Source organism: Mytilus trossulus, chromosome 1 (assembly GCF_036588685.1).
Source record: "Mytilus trossulus isolate FHL-02 chromosome 1, PNRI_Mtr1.1.1.hap1, whole genome shotgun sequence".
NCBI classification, from domain to species: domain Eukaryota; kingdom Metazoa; phylum Mollusca; class Bivalvia; order Mytilida; family Mytilidae; genus Mytilus; species Mytilus trossulus.
Genome location: NC_086373.1, coordinates 48871610 through 48895514, shown reverse-complemented (window position 1 = coordinate 48895514; position 23905 = coordinate 48871610). Strand labels below are relative to the sequence as shown.

At 33.8% G+C, this 23905-nt stretch overlaps 2 protein-coding genes across 5 annotated transcripts; one reads left to right on the top strand and one right to left on the bottom strand.

Moving 5' to 3' along the window:
* Positions 1-193: 193 nt before the first annotated feature.
* Positions 194-23597, bottom strand: LOC134726352 (uncharacterized). 4 transcript variants are annotated; one of them, XM_063590767.1, is made up of 5 exons: positions 23510-23597; positions 8302-8427; positions 5492-5587; positions 1269-1375; positions 194-703 (listed from the first exon to the last, which is right to left on the bottom strand). In XM_063590767.1, the coding sequence occupies exons 2-5, from the start codon at positions 8423-8425 to the stop codon at positions 494-496; spliced, it is 537 nt and encodes a 178-aa protein (XP_063446837.1). In that variant the 5' UTR covers positions 8426-8427; positions 23510-23597; the 3' UTR covers positions 194-493. The 4 variants fall into 4 exon arrangements, with proteins under 4 accessions (XP_063446837.1, XP_063446831.1, XP_063446843.1 ...); XM_063590761.1 differs by lacking the exon at positions 23510-23597 and adding an exon at positions 8573-8711; XM_063590773.1 differs by lacking the exon at positions 23510-23597 and adding an exon at positions 8582-8707.
* Positions 19095-19544, top strand: LOC134723281 (uncharacterized). The gene has a single exon (XM_063586935.1). The coding sequence runs from the start codon at positions 19095-19097 to the stop codon at positions 19542-19544; it is 450 nt and encodes a 149-aa protein (XP_063443005.1).
* Positions 23598-23905: the final 308 nt, after the last annotated feature.

The following is a 23905-nucleotide window of genomic DNA, read 5'->3' as shown; positions in this document are numbered from 1 at the left end:
TATACATCTAATAGGTGTTCCAATCAACTGTAGATTAATTATTAGGTACATCCCTCAGAACTCCTTGAGAATGTTTTAAAAGAGATAGAACATGGTCCTTATTATATTTAAAAGATGTGCCTTTTATGGTATCCATCAAGTTCGAGAGATTCCATATTGGCATTTCATTTGATTCCACATATAATATAAATAGTTAGAAATTATCATTTTATTTTCGAGAATCATGAAAAAGTAAATACAATTCACCAAGGATTCATTTGATACATCTAAGTAATAAAAAACTCGGATAATTGTATACAGTAAATGCTAGACATGATAATGGGTAAATAAGATTGGTAGTGATATTTCATTACATTCAGAAATCACTTTCAAATAATGGCATTCAAAGCTTTGATTTAATGCCAAGTGTTATGGACTATATTCTTGTGCTGTTTTATGTTCATAACACGACCCTGTTAATTCATGAAAACAAACTGGATTCATTCTTTACGTTTCAATGTTTTTCTTTCTTTTTATGACAAACAATTACAGGCACTGAAGAATGGTGTATGATATAGTCACTAACGCTCCCTAGAATTGTGCGACGAACTTTCCCGTATCCTCGGGTACCAGTAATGATTACATTGGCACCCAGTTCATTTGCTTCGTGCACAACCCCTTCTCCCGCGCTTTTTGCTTCAACTGGTTTAGCCTCACCATCAATCTAAAAACAAAACAAAAAACATTTATAAATAAATCAAGAGTGCAATTTAGGGATGACACTGTCATCAATCGAGGAAAGTTAAGAAACTTGATCCAGAATCTCGATAATTGACTGCCATGAGATAGAAGTTCCAATATTCATTGATATAAGATCCAAAAATAAAAGAAAAAATCGGGAATATTATTTTCAACCTAACCTAAACAAATTTATATCGACACAAACGGTATATACACCATCATGATATCTTCAAATAAGAAAAGATGATATGGTATTGTTTATAGCAACAAAGTTTCAAGAAGGATTTCTGTCAGATGAAACAAACATAACGTAAGCAATTAAGTAGATGAACGTACGGGGAACTAAAGTTGTTAATGTCTGTGCCATTTTGGTCTCTTGTGGACAGTTGTCTCATTGGCCATCATACCACATCTTATTTTCTATATTCGCTTTCAAGAATTTCAGCTTACTTTCGGATTTGTCCAGTTTACTTTTGTTATATGTTTGTGATGCCACTTGATGTTTGAAAGCGAATAAAACAATGTTTAATAAGAAGCTGAAATCTTACCTGGAGATCTTTCAGTTGCTGTGAGAATTTTTCCAATTTATTTTGGATAATTACATGTTCTTCTTTTATCAATGGTCCTACAGTTTCAATGTTGTTATGTTGTGGAGCTGCAAAATTAGAATAATATAATGAATAATATTATCATAATCTTTCCATATACAGTAAACGGGACGTCCTGTGGTAATATAAGTTATAATAGTTTAATAATTATCGGACACACCAAGGATTTGTATAGTTAGACTCTAACTATACAAATCCTTGGACACACCAAAATTACGTATTTGTCAATTGAGATTTTCCTGTTAAACGGGAGATAACTCAAATTCAAAAACTGGTTTGTCGCCTAATATATTGCATTATGTGTATGTGTTCGCTTGAAATCTTTTATTTTTAAAGGGCGCTAATTCCAGATTTGATGAGGGTGAAAGGGGAGGGGGGTACTCATTAGAATTGGGAGTGAGAGTATCATCTTTTAACAAATGGACAAATGGGTCCCTTTATAGAGAGCTGTGGTGAAGAGGTTAGCGCACCGGACTACTATCACATAGGTTCCTGGTTCCATCCCCGGTTTTGGGAGAAAATTTCATGGACAGAATTGTCGGCTCTAGCTCACGTGGGACTATTTGCTTGTATGGTCTTGAGAAACGTTGATAGTCCGTCGGAATGGGAAGATAAATTGCTGACCCGTGTAAAGAGACAGCAATATATCTTGCACGTAAAAGACACCACTGTAGGTTTCGAAACGTTGCTGTTGCATTCTTAACAAAAATATATAAGATAGAGGTTATTGCACTTTTCCAAGATATTATATTATGCTAGTAACTGGACTAAAAATGACAACAAACAAAAATTAAAAAAAAAGTAGTTTTTACTAATGCCCGCGTCACACTGTCCCGATTTTTATATACGATGGACACCCGAATGATTAAATTGTAAGTTCGTACGAAGTTATTCCCGATCTCGTTAAAATACCAAAAAAAATGACCGAAGCATGTACGATAAATAACGGAGTCTATACGATGGTGCCGAAATTATATACGATAGCAAAATATGAACATACGAAGATTAACCGAAGACGGGTATTTAAGCTTCATATCTCAGTCGAAGCCTACACGATGGATCACGAAGGATACACGATGGATTACGAAGGCTACACAGTGGATTACGATGATGGCGCGATGGCCATACCATGGCCATACGATGTCTAAATATAAACCTTGTGGACACTCTAAAATCAATATATTTCAAAAGATTTTAACCACATTTGGTATATTGTTCCTCCTTGTAATGATCTGATATTTTTTACGTTTAAGTCCAAAGGTCATTGAGGTCATGCAGATAGACTTGTTTTTTTCCCTTGAAATAGAATAATACACAGGAAATTAGTTGCTCATTTTTTACCTGCTGGTTCTAAAGACAATATTAAAGGTATTTCCAGTTACTGAACGTTTTGGTTGGTTTTAAAAAAAATAGTTTATCAAATATGCATATTCAATTAACCATTTACTTCATGTGTCATATACAAATATAGTGTCCATATTTGTCCTCAATATGTTACATACGAGGGGATACCACGCTCGGCATTGCCTTGTTTGAACTGTAAAATGATTGCACTAGTCTGAATAATCATCCATAATTATGCCCATGTTTACTGATCTATTTTAAATCATCCCTTCGTAAATTTTACGGACGCCATCACGAGTTGGTTGACCGTTATGGAATAACCGTTTCACAAATGATATTGGATATGTTCCTTACGTCGTAACTACAATCCCCTTCCCTTTCATGAATTTGACCTACCGAATTAGACTATTTACCGGATTTGTAATCACATAAGCAACACGACGGGTGCCGCATGTGGAGCAGGATCTGCTTACCCTTCCGGAGCACCTGAGATCACCCCTAGTTTTTGGTGGGGTTCGTGTTGTTTATTCCTTAGTTTTCTATGTTGTGTCATGTGTACTATTGTTTTTCTGTTTGTCTTTTTCATTTTTAGCCATGGCGTTGTCAGTTTGTTTTAGATTTACGAGTTTGACTGTCCCTTTGGTATCTTTCGTCCCTCTTTTAAAGGTAAGGTAATGGGTTCGTTGATGCCTTTGATTCAAAAAGAGCTCTTTCCAGGAGAATATCATAATAATATAGACAAAAGGAAGGAGGTAGGGAAAGCAACAAATGCGGCAAAATATGACATATAGAAAATAAAATGGTTATGGAGTTAACATTCATGTGACAACAACTCAGACGATACATAAAAAATCAGAATAATGGGAAAAGTTGGTTTCCCTATATACGTGTACCTGCAGTGTTTGTGTACAAGGCGCGTTTATGATTTTCATTATGTTACTTGATATGAAAAATTGACAAAACATAATATTTTACTTGTAAAACTAAATCCTTAAGCTGTAATAGCTGCTCTTCTTGTTCCATTTGAAATAATAGAAACAACGCTGTCGCCTTTCTTGTTCTCATAGAATCATATGATATGAGCTCGATGTTTTGTGAACGTCTTTCTTAACTGTCGTATTAGACTCACTGACCATTACATGTACATATCGCGCATGGCACTTTAAATGTATTTTAGCGCGAACATTAACTTACATTTAGCTTTAGATTTATTAGCGTCGTAGTTCCATCTTGACGCCTTCGTACTTTTATTCGAAGGCTGCACGACGGGATTACGAGGTATTCACGAGGTCGTGTTGCAATCGTAAGACCTTCGGGTAGCTTCGTGATTCATTCGTGTAGACATCGTAATGTAAAAACTGCCCGATGGAAACGATGGAAACACGAATGCAATACGATGTTCAAAGATGCATTCCCGGTGACATTACGATGGTGAGGATGGTGACACGAACTCAATACGAACCCTCAACTCTGACGAACATTCGGTGATTTTTTAACATGTTAAAAAATTTAGAACCCTTCCCGAAGTTGTCCACGAAGGCTAGAAAAAGTGGCCGATGGTTTTACGATGGTTAAAGATGGCACTACGAATAGCCCGATCTGGATACGATCAGTCCCGATTTTGAAAATTTCCATAATCGTGTTGCCATCGGCGTAAAAATCGAGACAGTGTGACGCGGGCATAACAATTTTATATTACTAAATTCATGATATGGCCACCGGAAAATGTTTTCTACGAAATATTCAGCGAGCAGCTGTTTTTCTCGTAAGCCTGTGGCGCAGTCATTTACAAGACAGCATCCTGGATTTATAAACTATTTTACATGAAAACGTCAGTTTTATTTTACTTAAATTGTTTTTAAATATGCTTTCAGATCAACATACTGAGTAGATAATTGTCTGTTGCGCTAATATGACTTGTGGTTATTAATGGACAGTCACCAGACAATATTTCTATATAGTTAATTGGTATCAAATGGTTATTTTTATTGACTTTTGAGCATTTATATGGGTATCATGTCAACCATTCCCTATAAATGCATAATCTAATTTAGTGAATGCAATAAAAGTAGAAATTCAGTCTGTTGAGTACAAAAGAGGTCATAATAAGTCTGGAGTATAAAGTCGATCAGACAATATAACGACTTGTATATTACCATGATAAATTTCATTTTGATAAAATCAAACAAATTAATGTTTTAGTTTATTTGGATAAAAAATAATCCTCAGGCCTTGCGGTCATAAAACTTTCGAGCACGATTTTTGTACTCAGACTCAAGAATCAAAATACTGGATTTTGTGTTTCGAGCACTTATTTTGTACTCGGAGTACTGAGTAAAGTTTTATGACCGAGAGATATCGTTTGCTTTAACTTGTGTTTGCAGGTTGCTGTCTACAGAAAATACCTAATACAGTGTTTATATTCATTTCGGAACAAGAGTCTTTCACTCGACTTTGATCACAAGGGCTTTGGACATGAACACACCTTTCTCATGTTAAATTTAATTTTTAGTAAATGTCTTTAAATATTTTCCATTCCTTTAACACAAGTATCTAATTTATTTCTGCTGTCTCCCATCCTATATTATCAATGAAGAGATATAAACTCTCGAAATACACACCCGCAACTCGTTTTCACAGATGTGAACACGGTGAGCGGTCAGACGAATCAGACCAACATCTACTCCAAAATAATTTGAGATATATTCAAATCGAAGTATCAATTAAATTGAAGAAAGACAACCTAACAATATCGCTATTTTGAGTGTAAAATATGTCACGTGTGGCATGTAGAAGACAAAGAATTTGAAAATACTTACAATACTGCCATTTTGAGTTATGAAGCACGTGGTGAAGTTCTATGGAATGTATCAGGTACACGTAATCAGTTGATCTATGGACATTTTCTTTGTACCCTGAAAAATACATTTTTAAATAGTTTTTTTGATAGATTTGTGCATGCTAAATTGGTTGGTGTAATATCTGTAATAATCAATTAATTCTCTTCATTGATTTGCCCCATGGAGGCACCATATATTAAACACTCGCATTTGGTGCATTTTTTAGAAAATCTAACATCATGTTTTCACCACCAATGCAAACGTCTAACCATATGCATTTATATGCCGACGGAAAACTCACGCGGAAAAAGAACAAATGAAGAAAGACAAATGACATATTTTTTTCGTTTAAGAATTATGGACAATATGGTAGATGATTAAAGATGATTGCACTAAAATCCTTTAAGTACATAAATACTGTGTATGAACAATATTTCTTTGTACATTAGACTGTTGGGATTAAAGTTGTTCTACAGTACAGTTCACGAAAGTTAAGAACGACTGCTAGGATACAATTAAATCCTAGCTTACTGCTAATTTAAGCCACACAGCCGTTCGTCTCAATTCCCACTCTATTGGTTAAGAAGCAGCATACATGTATGCTAATTTTTAAGTCTTTGTTTTGGTTCAACCTAACATGACCTTCCACACTAAAGGCGAGCACGTCACCATGTGACTGAAGTGGCATTTATCCATAGCTACATCTGACGAAACCCGCTTTGAGGTCACATGTGAGTGAACTAGAAGTTATGAATTTATAATTGTATGCAAAAGAGTTGACGACCTATTAATAAGCCAATCAAAAAAGTTTATGAATTTTTGACTGACGGTTTCGTCGTATATGTCTATATGAAATGAGTTACATCCCTTTACCTTGCGATAAACTTTCAAGATCGTGGAAGACTCAATTTCATTGGTAAAAAAAAGACACACCTACGAGGTGACTCACATGTGACCTCAAAGCGGGTTTCGTTAGATCTCCCACCCGACATATCAGAACACGGGAGCGATGAGAGATCGTGTTTATTTAGATTGCAGCTACATGTAACTCAATTATTATTTTGCTTGCTAGCCTATGCACAATAAACAGAGATTGTGTATAATCAAAATGAAATAAAGTGTATGAACTGCATTTATGTAAAATAACTTTAATTAAATACGGAATTAGTAATTTAGACTTATTTATTAATTGTTGTTTGCTTAACATTCAGTGGAAAATATTTCAAACATATACAGTACGGAAATGAACTCATCATAGATACCATGCAGGACTAAATTTTTATATATACGCCAGACGCGCGTTTCTTCTACAAAAGACTCATCAATGACGCTGAACCCAAAAAAGTTAAAAAGGTCAAATAAAGTATTCCCGAGACCAAATATTTAAGAATTGAATGCTTCTTTTTGTAAATTCATTGGGGTGTAAAAGCGTTGACTGAAGAACATTTTGCATGAAGCGCGGAATTAAGCGCTTCATTCTAAAAATGTGCACACGGTCAACGCTTTTACAACCATATGAAGTTACAACAAGTGAAACTGCGAGCTACTGCTCACTGATGATTCCCCGCCGCAAGTGGATAATATTAATAGTGTAAAAAATATGCAAGTATTTTCGGTAAACAGGAAGTTGTCGAGTGATGAATCTGAAAACGCATCACACGGTATAGCTGACTTATATAAATCCTGAAACCAAATTTCAGAAATCCTTGTATTGTAGTTCCTGAGAAAAATGTGACGAAAGTTTCATGGGAGGACGGACTGACTGACGGACGGACGGACGGACAGACAGAGGTAAAACAGTATACCCCCCTTTTTTCAAAGCGGGGTATAAAAAGAAGCATTCAATACTTATAATTACATTTTTTAGCTATGATCTTGAAAACACGAATTTTATAACTTTTTTATTCAATTCACCTGCATGTGCACTTTATTGTGGGACCACGTGTTACCATGAACGAAAAGTTTTATTGAGTGATGCAATTGCTAGCCTGGGATCCGGCCCAATCTAGCTGCGCGTCGTAAGGGTCAGGTGTAGCCTGGGATCCGGCCCAATCTAGCTGCGCGTTGACAAGATTAGCCAGGACCCCAGGCTATGCAATTGCATGAGGAATAACATGTGATGTGCAGTTAGCCAATCAGAATAAATTGTTATAATGAAACAAACATCAAATATCAGAATAAGCAAAAAAAAGAGTAGGCTACCAATTACGTGGGACATTCGAAAATCATTATGATTCCAAACAAAACAGAAAATACATTGTACCATGGATAAAACTTTAAAAAAAACACAAATGGGCAATCCACAGTAACAAATCTACAACGAAAACATAATTAAATTTCAACGGCGTCAGTGGCAGGAAATAACTAAGCCTCGAGACCTTATAGCCATATTCTACATTTAATGATAAATAAATTCTAATCGCTAGGATTACATTTATATTTCCATGTCCTCAACACGTAGCAGTACTTAAATATGTGAAAATGATAACAGTATTGATCGCATTGAGAGCAAAGTGCATAGATTTATAATACCTAACAAAATGACAATACAGTATTTATTTAAAACCCCTTGGCTACGTTTGTTTACATAATGCATGTATCTATTATATATACATAGTGCATTATGCATACGATGTACATTTAATTTCCTTCCGCTTATATTCTAATGTTCAAATATCTATTTTATGTTGAATAAAGAATGATTGATATAAAATTTCATCACTCATATTAATTTTCATTAAAATTTTGCGTCTAACTGTTGAGTATATTGTCCCTGTAACATTACTCACAGTTTAATGCATACATAGCATGCTCACTCCCATCCATGGCTATGACTACTTTCCTCTTGTTTTCCATCACTGTTTCTTCTTCTGTGGACCCCATGTTAAATGAACAAAGAGTCAATGTTGACATTTCTGCAAAAAGTTTTAAATTTTTGTTTCACTACACTGCATTAAAATAAAAGCTGAATATATATTATCAAAACATCACAAATACTTTTGTAAACTTGTCAACATAATCGCTTTACACCATTATCCTTTTGTAATTATATATAACCACTTTTATAACTCTATATTATGTCCAGGTCGTTATTATTGTCCTAGCTGAGCTTTGATCAAATGAAGTTCAGTTCTTCGTTGAATTTGAATCTAGGATCATCTAGTGTCTTCTGACAGGTCTTTGTTGTTATCGGTTTATCAAAATTTACAATCGATTAACAAGGGCGAAACGAAACTTAAATTCTGAAATATGTGACACAATTTACAATATCAACAGGTCATTCAATGCAACACAAGGAACTATTTGTTTATTATGCACTTCTTTCTATTTTCGGGTTCGTGATAAAATTATCAAAATATTATTTTCAAATGTCTTGTCTATTGTATTGCATGTATAGGCTTTCAATTTGTATTTTTTCAAATTTAGAATTTAGAAATAGAATATTTTGATTAAAAAACTTATTTAAATTAACAATGCATGCTCATCTCCCATCATAAAAGAAATTGAAAAAAACCATGGAAAGTCAAAGAATTACAAAAACGTGTGTATATTTCAGACAAGCCCATGATTGTGCTTTATACATAAATTTATAATTGAACTGTTAAAATGTGTTCTATTATATTGTATTGTATTGCATCGTATTTAAAATGCATATTTGTTTGTTTGTATTACTTGACCCTTATGGGTGTAAATTTGCAATAAAGATTATAATATTGTGTTGACAAGGACAAGAGTCTAAACTTGTGCGTAGAAATTATCATGTTTCACAAAACCGATATAGTCCACCCGAAGATCACCGCTGTCTAATCGACACATTCGTGTTTTGCCGTTCAGTTAAAAATTGGAGTTTCAAAAACAAAATCCCTGGTCCTTCCACTTGACAATGCAAAAACCTAAGGAAATATGTAATATGCAAGTACAATTCGAATAGATATAACAAGATAGATGGTATGTGTGCCAGTGAGACTTCTCAATGAAAGTCATAAGTTGTAAAAGCAAACCATAAAAGTCTTTAAGATAAAAGTACGGTCTTCAACAATGAGCATTACTTGTCTCATTGGCACTCATACCACATCTTCTTATATCTATAATTTACCATAAAATTAAAAATCTTATTTTTGCAAAAAAAAAGTTACAAGCAATTGGGCTAACGCCCTCGTGAATGTTATCTAATAATGTCTAACATTTAAGATTGTGGTCACTGAATATCGTCCTGATATCACGATTGCGGCGTTACAGTATCGATTTCATCCACCGGATGATTTATTATCATCATGATAGTTTAAAGATGACCCCGACAGTCCACTTAAGGACAAGATACTAATGAATAATAGGTTGGTTATCTTTTAAACGTAATATCAATAAGGACATCTTACAACGCAAAAAAACCCACTTATGTTATTATACCATAAGCTGTATATCTGACTCTTGTAACAGTGTAAACTGTCAGAGTTTACAATAAAATCTTGAAAATCTTATGTTCACATTAAAACAATGTCAGATTTATGTTTTTTAGTTGTTTTACATATCATTGAGTTATAATTCAAACAACCTTGTCCTTTCATCTTAAAGTTCAGATACATGTTCAACTTTGTACAAATACTATATAATATATATATATATATGTAAAACTTCCTTTACCTTTGTTGTGTTTGCCAGTTTGTGTCGCGCGATTGATAGCGTGTGACCAATTTCATGTTACACATGTTATATTCTGAGGTATGGGTTGGGGAGGTGTGGACAGCAGGAAGTAGCAATGGGTATTCTGACCTTTGAAAATTATAACAACGGAAATCTCGCTTATTTGAATTTTTTTTAAAGTTTTTTTTACAGAAAGTTCATGTCCTGATAGTCCAAGCTATTTCCGTTTTTTTTTGTGGAGGAAAACATTCTAATTTAGATATGGTAAGACGTTCAAACCATTCGTGTCTACAAGTATAAATTGACATATTGAAATTTTCTTACCTTTATAGTTTGCAAGAGGTAAAGAATTTAAACTAAAGTCCCAAACAAATTGGTGTCGAACATGTAACAGGTTCTAATTATAGATGGCATTTGTTTAAGAGCTATTTGAAGCAAACGTAGTCTTACTTCATAAATGACTTGCTGTTTTATTGTGACATAATAATGCACTTCCTATGCAATCGATTATTCAATGTGGAATTATTTTCATCTTTCACGATTATTTTGTTTTTATGATGCACACATAATGTGCCATCAATGCTGCAGCTCAAAACATCAGAAAAAGGTCATATGAAGATTGTAGATTCGAATTACAAAAATGTTTGTACATATATTCGTTGACCCTTTTTCTTTCTTGTATCAATAAAACTGTCAAAAATGTTATTAATCGAAAACATCAAAATTAAATATTTACAGGTATTATTATTATTCGTAAATTTTGACTGATGTTTTAATATAGTAAACTATTAATTAACAAGAACTATCTTTAAAAAAAATATCCGACTTATTTAAATTTGAGTATATGTTTAAAACTAATCATCTCGATAACCTTCAGAAGCACAATGACTTAATGATGCAGGACCTCTTTAATTAAATCTCCATCTGAATGTAACTAGAAGAAATTCAGTATTCTCGGTCCTCGTATCTTTCTGTTCACTAAAACCCCGCGGAAATCTCATATGTGTAGGTGCGTTCTAAAAGTCATGTCTTTTTTGTACTTTCGTACAACAAAGTTTACATTAACAATTATATAATTGTCCCGAATAAATAGCCGTCATGGACAATTTTTTTGATAAAAATATAAATCTTTGTAAGTTCTAGTTCAAATATTTATAGTTTTTCACTTGCTTTTCATCACGATATAATTAACGAGACGTTTTTTCAAACACAACCAAATCACCCACCATGACAGCATTTTGTCCATTCACAGAAAGGATTTTCGAGCATGCGTATTCTGTTGCCATAGTTAAGCGTCCTTAAGTTCAAAGGGCACAAACCGAAACTATACCGACTATGTCGGAAAAAACATGTTTCGGAATGAATTAGTTTATTATTTAGACTACGGATCAGAGATGGGATTTAGGCAGATATAATACCTTTTTGTAGCCCAGTTTTCAATTTTTTAAGATTTCTTTTCACCAATTGGTCCTGGAAACAGGAACGAAGTTGTCTTTGCAAACTTCGAAAGAGAGGAGAGAAATGCCATTTAAAATTCCAGTTAACATAGAGAATGGACTGGACTAGAGATTAATGTTCGTTGGGCAGTGCAGATATTTCACTTCCAACAAGTCACGTAAATATGTTCCATCAGATATAGGTTTTTCTAGCGCCCTTTAGTTACTTACTTAGTCACTCCCTCCGCAAGGGGCATAATATATAACATCCCCTATTTACTTCCCAAGGTTGAGCAATCCAATGATATATACATAAACATGTACAGTCACCATTTGAGGGTAATCGATGCGTGATGACTGGCTTCACAATAAATCATCAGTCATTGATGAAAAACCTATAGATATATATTTCACGGTGGGTATGGTTGTCCTGCGAGAGAACGTACTGTGCTGGTGATTCGGTCCTGACGGGTGCTGGTGATCAGTGAAAAAATGTAAACAAAGAAGAAAATGATGATTTTTGACATTTTCACTCTTAAAAAATGGAAGAAAACAGTTGAGATTTTTCAATTTTGTTTCTTATGGGTTCATATGTAAACCATTAAAAAGTTGACCCTCTAAACTGTTTCAGTAAGCGTAACACAAAAATGTTCATTTTCAGAAAATCTCAAACTGAAAAAATAAAAATAAAATGATCATAGAGTCCGCTTTCTATACCGCAATCCACACCACAAAACAATTTTGTGAAAAAACATTGCAATTCATTAAAATTTAGCATTTTCTCAATTTATTCATGTCCTGATACTGTGCTGGTGGGTCCTGTCATTGTGCTGGTGGGTCCTGATACGGTGCTGGTGATTTTGGATAAGAAGTTGGTCATATTTGAAACAAATGTTACAAAATCAATAAAATTGGGCAGATAATTGTTGTCAATAGGATCTATGACTCCTATTTTAGCTCTTGTGCATCCATTTGGCTGTTTAATATGTGTTTTCAAATGATCTTAACTTGTCTTACATAATTACATAAAAGGGCAACATCTTTCGTCCAATATCAGAAAACAATATATAGTATCAAAAGTAATTTGAAAATTCCACAATACTGTATAATTCATTTTATGTTTCAATTTGTTCGAAAAAAAGTCGAAAGGAAGAGAGTTTTTTTAATGTCATGATTATCTGTCGCTTTCTTGATCTATGCTTAGCATTTATTTCAGAAGAAATGGACTCCTCACCCTGGTGACCCTGCTGCCTTTCATAACGTTATCTGTATACATATATTAATATATAAACAAAAGGCTGCAACTGGTATTTTTGTATTTAAAATGATTCGTTGTAACGAGAATATTTGTGGTGAATGGAAACTGTGAGGGTCGAAATCTTAAATTGCGTATAAATGTTGCTGGACCCAGTTTCGTTATCTGATCTTAATTTTCTGAAATGTGCAAGGTAGATATACATTTTGATTTTTTTACTCGGTAATGAACCCTTGTGTTGATCCCATGCTAAACATAACAAAAATCTCTGTACAAAAGTCTGTGAATTTTCTACAAAAATAGTGATTTTACTTTCATAAAATTCCCTTTTCTACTAAATACTATAATGAACTATAACTAATAATGCTTTGCAAGAAGTTTCGCCTTGATATATGTACAAACTTATATCTCTATTATTCATCGTCTGTGCTGTTTTGATACTATTGCAGTTGCCACATTTCGTAATTGACAGGCCACAGTAGGGGTCATTAACCATACACGAAAAGATAAGATATTGATATAAGTACTTAAATTGCATCTCTGAACCCAACCCCGGCTTGTTTTTTTAGGAGGATGTCTAAAAATGGTCTATTACAGACAGCCGAGTACGCATTTTACAGGCGTGTTTACGTTGAATGTTAAAGTCCTGAAAACGGATAGATGGAAACAAAAATAATTGATAAATCTGGCTTTAGATTCATTATTTTTAAATATAATTTTGGAATTTTGAAATGAAAAAGCTAAGAAATCTCAGTTTTGTAAGTGTTCTCTAGGTTATCTCGTCTTCATTCTCTGACATATTCTAGCCTGCCCTTTCATAAAATAGTGATTTTTTTTTAGTGTTCTATCGAAATTTCGAAAAATAAACTGATAACCGTTCAGACAAAAAAAATATGTTTAAAAAATCTTACAGATACAGCAAGTGATTCTTAATAGATGTAAGATACATTTTTCTTTTACAATACAACTTTTAAATCTTACGGGAAACTATTCCAAACTTTCACTGTAACCTCGCTCTAACTTATCCCCCATACCTCCCCCACTAAAAAAAAAACCAAACAAACAAGCCCGCAATACTATTTTCATTCTTATAGTCAGCACTCAATTGTTCTCAAACAAATATGTTTTACGCTGCTAAAGACATATGATTCAAACGCTCCGAAAGTCCTTTGTTCTATATTTTTGCTCTCCGTTTTTATGCAAAATCTTTTACATTTTTATTTTATGGTTTATTGTTGAAGGTCTTACGATGACGTATGGTTATTAACACATACTTCCATTGGTTTCTTATGGAAATTTGTCCATTGACAACAAACATACCACATCATCTACTTTATATAAGTATTGTATAAATTACAACGTATTTTGGTGATCTTGCAAAATAATCGTAATCCCGAAAATCGTAAACATATTTCCTTATCTTAAAAGGGGGCAAGAAGGGTTCCATTAAAAGGCCAATAAATAAGATTACAGTTAATTTTAAAAAAATTAAAATATTGGGGTATTTTTTCTCTCATAATAACAGTAGATAGATACACAACAATGTCAATTTCAAAAAAGCAGACAACAGCTTATTAGTCAATTACAGTACAGCGTCAATGATCTTGAATATATGCCACTTTTAACTAAAATATAAAGGCACAGCACCAGGACATATGAGCACAGAACCAGGACCGTTTTTCTTATCACCAGCACAGCGTCAGGCCAATTCCGTTTAACGAACTTGCACGACTTTTGCAATATAATATTGTTGTAATATACCTTGCATGGTACTTATGACGCATCAGAGAAAAATTAAGCAACAAAACAGTCGTTTTATTGCCGTTCTGATACAATGTAAACAAACCCACCAGCACAGAATCAGGACCCACCAGCACCCGTCAGGACCAAATCACCAGCACAGTACGTTCTCTCGCAGGACAACCATACCCACCGTGTATTTATACACTGTCAAGTGTTTGGAAGATTAAAGACAAGAAAGGATATTACAATGATCAATATTTTAAAGAAAAAGGTGAAAACAGATTTCTCCATCAATATAATAATAGCAGTATGCAGGATCCCTGCATTTGATTGGTGCATTATGTAATAATAAAATGTAATATAATTATTGTTTAAACAGTCCTCTATATCTCACGAGTTGCCTTGTAAAACCAATTGAAGAACAACGCTGCTGATTAATCCATGAAAGTATTATATTGACAATATGATGATTAAATTGAACATCGACCAATAATTACCAACCTTTTATCAACACATAGTGCATTCCACTCATTATGGTTCTTCATTAGAGCTCCTCATCGAAATAAATGCAAACTTTAAAAACTCTGATTATGCAGATTCAAGTGGGATACAATATCGCATTTCCTTTATCAACTGGTTTGTACCTTTGGGAAACAGCATACATTTGATTACCATATCCAAATACTAGCTTTCGAGTGATGTCCTTCACCGGAAAAAAATCGTCAATTATGCTTGCCTTTATGACATATTTACCAGATAGAGGGTACCGCATATATCTCTGCACTATTTAAGTTCATCAAGCGTCTTCATGTTGTTCATTAAGGTGGATAAACTAGAAATACTTTATTTTTCCGAAGGTACTTTATTGCGTATTAATGTTCATTAATTAAAGTTTATGTAAGTGTTTATTTCCTTGCAGATGCCATTTGTTTACTTTATCTCTTATCTTGACTTATTTATGGAAGTCTGGGAATTGTCTGACCGCAATGTTAATAGTCTATCTTGTTTGATATAAGGCATGTCAATCTTAAGTAACTCCTCCCTTACTTGTCTAGGGTACATTAGAAATTTAGTTAAGTTGCAGTTGTAATTTTTATATGGATTAGATACACATGTTTATTTTATGTAATATTTTTATTTGTAATTATTTAAAATGGCTTCAAAGAAACGAAAATCCGCTAATGTTGTCAATTCAAATGATTCTAGCAAAAAATCAAAAGAGGAATTAATAGCAGAACTAATTGTGATTGGAGTTAATGCTCCTGCTTCATTTAGCCAAAAACAATTACAAGCTTTGTTACACTCTAATCGTCAACCTATGCCTGCTGTTAATGTGCAAACAACTGATGACACAGAAGTAGTCAATGATATGTCAAAGAACACTATTCGTGAACTATCGGCGAATGTTAAATCGTTGACCGAAACAGTTAAAAGTCAAGGAGAAATTCTTAAAACAGTAGTGGATTTTCAAAAGAATGCTACCGGGAATGATATATCGCATACTGGTACTCAAATTCCATCGTCATCTCAATTTATCGAAACACAGGGATATAGTGCTTCCGGGAAAGTGTCTGCTGGTATGTTTCCGCACATACAAACAGTGTCACAAATTCAGCGACAAAACATTAAAGAAGGCAAGTACATTAATTTAGTTTCTTTGCTTATTCCTGTTAATGAAAATCAAAGTGATACACAGCAAATAGAGGCAGATGGATCTATTCTCCTTCTTAAGCCAAAAGATCATCGCCTGCAGCGTGACCTATCTATCCAAGAATACATAGAGGCATTTAACATTTACAAAAACATTGTGTGCGAATTCGAAGATCGTCGGGTAGAACTTGACATGTTTTTGCAAGACATCATAGAAATGGCAACTAAGTTTAAAGGTAACATTTTCTATGAATACCATAAGGCCTTCGCTAAGAAAGTTGCGGCAATAAAATTGACAAAAGGTTTGACCGTCGACTGGTCAATCAGAGATGAGAAACTGTATTCTTCAGTTTGCTTAGGGAGAGCTATCAATACATGTGGCGTATGTGGAAGTTCATTGCATATCACTGAAATGTGTTATTTATCTGATACGTCACAGGGCAAAAACAACCATTCCCAACAAAAGCGTAATCCTACAACACCGTATTCTAAACCACAATCAGCCGATATTGACCAATACGGAAGACCAAAGCTATTCCACAAAGGGAAAGAAATCTGCAACTATTATTTCGCTGGTAATTGCTACAGGGGATCCGCGTGCCGCTATGCTCATGTTGACATGAATATGAAATCGTCAAATCAAATCAAACCCTCTACAAGTGTACCAAAAACAACCAAACAATCAAATATATGACTAGATAATGATAATGTGTTAATGCATGCCACAACACCAATCAATGTAGATAAGTTAGCGTGGGAGCTACAGAGACATCCTGATAGATATTTCGTAAATTCATTAATTAACGGGTTACGTAAAGGATTTTTTTACAGGCGTATCGTCCTTACCGGAAAAGGTTTTAGAATGTAAAAACCTGCTTTCTACTACAAAATGTCCAGATGACGTTTCCGGATTAGTCAAATCAGAATTAGACAATAATTTTGTTATAGGCCCATTTACGAAAGCCCCTTTTGATATATACAGGGTTAGTCCTGTTGGCATTGTTGAAGGTAAATATTCTAAAAAGAAAAGACTTATACTTGATTTATCTGCACCTCACAATAGTGATGAGCATAGTAGTGTCAACGACCTCATCAATAAAGAAGATTTTTCGCTTTCGTATATTAAAATCGATGATGCAATTAAATTCATCAAAGAATACGGTTTTGCCTCAAGATGTTGTAAATTGGACGTATCTAATGCATTTAAATTAATCCCTATTCATCCGAGTTTATGGCATTTATATGGATTTAAATGGGAAAATATGTATTACTTTTACACTAGATTAGCATTTTGGTGTCGTTCCAGTCCCAAACTTTTTGACAATTTATCTATTGCTATGTGTTGGATTTTACACAATAATTATGGAATTAATACAGTTCTACATCTACTAGATGATTTCTTAACAATCGACAGACCGTCAGCAAATGCCGACGCTACTATGAAAACTTTAGTTTTCGTGTTTGATTCACTTGAAATTCCGATCGCAAAACATAAAACTTTAGGACCGGTAACATGCATCGAATACTTGGGTATAATATTGGACACTATTCGTATGGAAGCTAGATTACCCGAAAATAAATTATGTCGAATTAAGGAATACCTATTGTTTTTCCTCAATCGCAAAACATGTACAAAACGTGAGATGTTAAGTTTATTGGGTCATTTAAATTTTGCTATGAGAGTCATTATTCCTGGGAGATCGTTTATATCTTATCTACTTAACATAGCTCACTCTGTTAAAGAACTTCATCACCATGTGACTTTAAATTCTAGTTGTAGAAATGATTTATCATTGTGGCATAAGTTCTTAGATCAGTGGAATGGAATTTCTTTCTTTATTGATGATAATATAGTAAATGCGTCTGATTTTGATTTATATACTGATGCTGCGTCAACCATGGGATTTGGAGGTTATTTCAAAAATCGATGGTTTCAAGCGTTATGGCCCATAGAAATGAAATTAGATAAGGAATTATCAATGTCTATGGCTTACATGGAATTATATCCTATAGTAATTGCTGCTATTATATGGGGTGATGAGTGGTCAGGGAAGCGTATTCTATTTTACTGTGATAATATGGCAACAGTTTTAATTATAAAGAAAGGAAGATCAAAATCATTAGAAATTATGAAATTAATGAGACGTCTAACTTGGTGTTCCGCAAAATACAATTTTATTATTCACGCTACTCATGTAGCCGGAAAATGTAATACTATAGCTGATGCTCTCTCTCGATTTCAGATGGATCGTTTTCGTCAACTGTGTCCGACAGCATCAGTGGAACCTTGTCACTGCCCGCCCCACTCAGAAATTCTGTGGAATTAAGTTGTGTTATTAATAATTTGTGGAGTAAAAGTATTAATAGTGCTACAAGAGATGTATACACATCTGGGTATAAGTGTTTTCTCAAATTTCGTACTTCTCAATTCGAGGGAGAAAATATTGGAAATGTAATGTCTAATATTTCCGAGGATATATTAATTTGTTTTGTATCATATTGTCAGTCAGTGTTAAATTTGAAATATTCTACTATCAAGTTATATCTTGCTGGAATACGTCATTTTTCTATTGCAAATTGTAGTGTCAATCCTTTAGTAGATAATGTAGGTAAACCTTTGCTACGTTTACAAAATATTCTAAATGGTATAAAGAAAACTGAAAACAAAAGTGTGCGACAAAAACTACCGATTACTTATAGTGTGCTTCAACAGATTTACCAACATTTACAGAAAAGTATTTTCGATCCGCATTTAGATTTTACTATGTTAACTGCATCTGTTATAGGTTTTTTCGGTTTCCTGCGTTGTTCTGAATTTACATGCAAACAGTCATTTGATTCAGCTTTGAATTTAACTATGGATGATGTAGTATTTGTATCTGATTGTCAAGTTAATTTACGTTTGAAGGCATCCAAAACCGACATTTTCCGTCATGGAGTAATCATTAAACTATTTAAAACTAATAATGATATTTGTCCATATGTACAGTTGTCAAAATATGTAACATCCAGAAAAATGAACGGTGCAACAGATAATGATCCGCTATTAGTTGACAGTAGTAATTTAGCTTTACGCCGATCGTTATTTATAGACAAATTGAAAACAATTCTATTACACTTGGGTTTAAATGCCGATAAATATAGTGGACATTCTTTCCGAATAGGAGCAGCTACAACTTGTAGTTCTAATGGTATCCAAGATCATATGATTCAAACTTTAGGACGTTGGAAATCTGACTGCTACAGTCGTTATATAAGAACATCTGAATTTGATATTCGTCAAGCTCTTTCGAAAATGTGTAAATAATTACGATTCAAACTTTGTTAGAAGGAAAATTAGGGATTCCTTATTATAATTTTTTATGTATTTAAGTAGAATGTGGATTTCTGCTTATTTTTGTAAAGTTTGCTCTAATTAGTCAATACATGTAAATAAGTAACAATATTCAATTTGGCACAACCACTGTCTCGGAATAATTTTGGGGATACTCAATGCGTTACAAGGGCAGCATGTGTAGCATTTCGTTTGGGCAATGTAATAATGAATTTCATCCATTCTTTACTTGTCACAAAATTATTATCTGAGTTCTCAGGCAGCCCTGAATAAAATGGATAACTAGGCAGCCCTCTCGTCGGGTGAACGAATCATTTGTTTGTCCATTTGACAGTTCTTTTGGATACATGTTTTAGTGTGCAAATGGTTTTTTCACTCGAGGTTATCCGTCTCAGGTTGCAAAGTGAGCCCATATACCCTCTAAGCATGGGCTGGGCCAGCGCTCAACATGCAGGTATTAAAATTAATTAAATAAACTAAAAGAGTGGGTATACTTGAGTTACATATGTTTGACATGGGATGGGCCAGCGCTCAACATGTCACTCGTAGAGAGGTATTTTGAAGTAACATATTGTTCTTTGAATTATGCTTCGAGCTCTTGTAAATACTCTCTTTTAAAAGGCTCGCTTTGCTATTAGGTTCACATTGTTTGAGGTTTCATTCAATACTCTACGAGTTATGTTTCTGTTTGATGTATACTAAAGTGGCTCGTGACTTTCTCCTTAAAGTATATGGTGAAAGTTATTTGAAGTCACGGTACCACATCTACACTCTGTCGTCAAGTGCAAGTGCCGCGATAGATGCTCGAATAATGTGAATTTAATTGAGATATGTATTTTATTTTTTATTTTTTAAATACATATCAATTGCTAGCATGTTGCCCGTAACGCCAATTTTATATTTTGTATTTTTTATTATATTATGTTTTTTATTACTTTTGTATATATATTATGTCTTGAATACAAGCCTGTGTAATTATATATAATAAATATTAGTCATTCTTAATTGATTTGATTACTTTAACTTAGGTGGCAATTTGCTATACTTCATCAGTCGTTCTAATTCTGTTACTATGACAGATCTAATCTGTACCGTTACACACATTTAAATCTTAAACAGCTGGAGAAAGTTCATCACTCGTTCAAATCTTTATCAATAGAAACACGGCTCATAAATGCGTATTAATGTTCATTAATTAAAGTTTATGTAAGTGTTTATTTCCTTGCAGATGCCATTTGTTTACTTTATCTCTTATCTTGACTTATTTATGGAAGTCTGGGAATTGTCTGACCGCAATGTTAATAGTCTATCTTGTTTGATATAAGGCATGTCAATCTTAAGTAACTCCTCCCTTACTTGTCTAGGGTACATTAGAAATTTAGTTAAGTTGCAGTTGTAATTTTTATATGGATTAGATACACATGTTTATTTTATGTAATATTTTTATTTGTAATTATTTACCCTCCATCCGCCCCTTTCACCTCCGAGATTGTGGTTTGTGCTTTGGCAACATGTGCAGCAATTCGTTCGGGCAATGTAATAATGAATTTCATCCATTCTTTACTTGTCACAAAATTATTATCTGAGTTCTCAGGCAGCCCTGAATAAAATGGATAACTAGGCAGCCCTCTCGTCGGGTGAACGAATCATTTGTTTGTCCATTTGACAGTTCTTTTGGATACATGTTTTAGTGTGCAAATGGTTTTTTCACTCGAGGTTATCCGTCTCAGGTTGCAAAGTGAGCCCATATACCCTCTAAGCATGGGCTGGGCCAGCGCTCAACATGCAGGTATTAAAATTAATTAAATAAACTAAAAGAGTGGGTATACTTGAGTTACATATGTTTGACATGGGATGGGCCAGCGCTCAACATGTCACTCGTAGAGAGGTATTTTGAAGTAACATATTGTTCTTTGAATTATGCTTCGAGCTCTTGTAAATACTCTCTTTTAAAAGGCTCGCTTTGCTATTAGGTTCACATTGTTTGAGGTTTCATTCAATACTCTACGAGTTATGTTTCTGTTTGATGTATACTAAAGTGGCTCGTGACTTTCTCCTTAAAGTATATGGTGAAAGTTATTTGAAGTCACGGTACCACATCTACACTCTGTCGTCAAGTGCAAGTGCCGCGATAGATGCTCGAATAATGTGAATTTAATTGAGATATGTATTTTATTTTTTATTTTTTAAATACATATCAATTGCTAGCATGTTGCCCGTAACGCCAATTTTATATTTTGTATTTTTTATTATATTATGTTTTTTATTACTTTTGTATATATATTATGTCTTGAATACAAGCCTGTGTAATTATATATAATAAATATTAGTCATTCTTAATTGATTTGATTACTTTAACTTAGGTGGCAGTTTGCTATACTTCATCAGTCGTTCTAATTCTGTTACTATGACAGATCTAATCTGTACCGTTACACACATTTAAATCTTAAACAGCTGGAGAAAGTTCATCACTCGTTCAAATCTTTATCAATAGAAACACGGCTCATAAACAACATTCTTTAATGCTGATTATATCAATTACAAGAATTCAATATGCCAAACAATTAGATCAATGTAACATCATAATATTTATATAAACCACTAGCTCAACATCAACATGAGAACAACAGTGACATATTCCTTACGTCTTGGGAAATATTCAAATACGTTACGTATGAAAACTTTTTGTTTTCCACTTGCAGAATGTTCTGTGAATAGATAATCGCGCCAAAGACATGACCAATTAACATGCATTTCCCGGGGTAGGGGGTTACTTCCTATATTTAAGTGGTATGAGTGTGCCGCAAAACAGTGTCGCTTTTTCATGCCCAGCTGGGTAGAACAGGATCCCTTTTTCATGTCTGCTGGTTGGAACAGGGTTACTTTTTCATGCCCTGCTGGTGAGAACGGGATCTTTTGTTAAACAAAGTATTTGTCAAGAACAGCATCGCTTATTGAACTGTTTAAGATACAATATATAACTCCGTTCTAGAACAGCATCTATTTTATACGATTTAGAACAGCCTGAGGGTATATATTCTGAGCGTGTTTAGACCAGGGCATGTTTTTCAATGTTTACTGGTTAGAACAGGTATTAGAATCATTTTCAAAACAGTGTAGCTGTGGCAATTGAATGACGACCTAAATTATTCCATTGACTGGGACAGATTAGGTGAACGTCTGCTCACTACTGTTTATTATAGATTTTAATCCGTGGGGTCATCAAAGGTTCGTTATGCCTTTAAAAGTAAAATAATTCGAAAAATTAATCAGGAATAACTTTTATGTTTTGATTTGTATTATTGATATAAATCAAAACATCGTGTTATTCATGATTATTTTTTCCAATTACTTTATTTAATGGTTGAGAACCTTTGGTGACCCCACAATTTAAGTGTCTTTCACAAGTACAGAGTGAGCAGTGGTCGTTTCAGACAAAAGTTCACATAATCTGTCCCAGTCAATGGGATAATTTAGGTCGTCAATCAAAGGCCACAGCCACACTGTTTTGAATATGATTCTATTTGGCAAGTGCTGATAGCACAGTTATACTTAGTCCAAATAATTATGACGTCTTGAAAGGCTATTATAATTTTTTCTTTGACGCCTTACTTCGATACCCGAAAGGATAGCAAGTAACCACAACCCCCGTTGCTTCATTAAACCCAAAGTCTATCATAAACGCACAAATATATAATGTTCACTAAGACCCAAGGTTTTGAAAGAAATGCAACGAACTCCAAAGTGGTCTATTACATGTAGCAAAAGTGATCAAAAAGAGATCATTGAAGGGGAAGGCAAGATTTATATGTTGGTTATCCAATCACCATATGTCATTTTACTGTATTTCAAGTCACACACCAGTGTATCCCAAACCTGATCATCAGTATGATTTTATTTCGTGCCAGGTTATCAAGGGTATGAATATAAACAGTTACCTGATGAGTTATTATTTATGACGATTCTTTGTTTAAATAGAAAGTGACGTCACAATAAAATCCATAATAGTAGGAACAAAATCGGAAACGTTTCCGTATTTTCGTTTCTTTTCTAAAATTTCAATATATTCTGAAGTTAAGTTAGATTCATGGTAATAGTCCATTTGCCAATTACCGATTTGAATCTGTTATTACACACTTTTTAAACAAATTACTTCCCTTTGTCAATCATAGACTGGTTCCATACCGAACAAAATTGGCTCTAGCCAATGTTAAGAATGATGAATTGAAGGTGATGTATCGGCGGTTTAACTAATTTTCCACGAAAAATAATTTCTGATGTCAAAAGAATTTAATTTAACAACAAATTAATGATATTAAAAGATTTGAAAACCT

Bases quoted from the DNA above. Each gene is read 5' to 3' on its own strand.
- LOC134726352 (XM_063590767.1), bottom strand. From the start codon at position 8,425: ATGTCAACATTGACTCTTTGTTCATTTAACATGGGGTCCACAGAAGAA. The intron at 5,588-8,301 runs GTGAGTAATGTT...TGTATTTTTCAG, and splicing joins TGCTATGTATGCATTAAACT to GGTACAAAGAAAATGTCCAT. The intron at 1,376-5,491 runs GTAAGTATTTTC...CTAATTTTGCAG, and splicing joins TAACTCAAAATGGCAGTATT to CTCCACAACATAACAACATT.
- LOC134723281 (XM_063586935.1), top strand. From the start codon at position 19,095: ATGGATGATGTAGTATTTGTATCTGATTGTCAAGTTAATTTACGTTTG.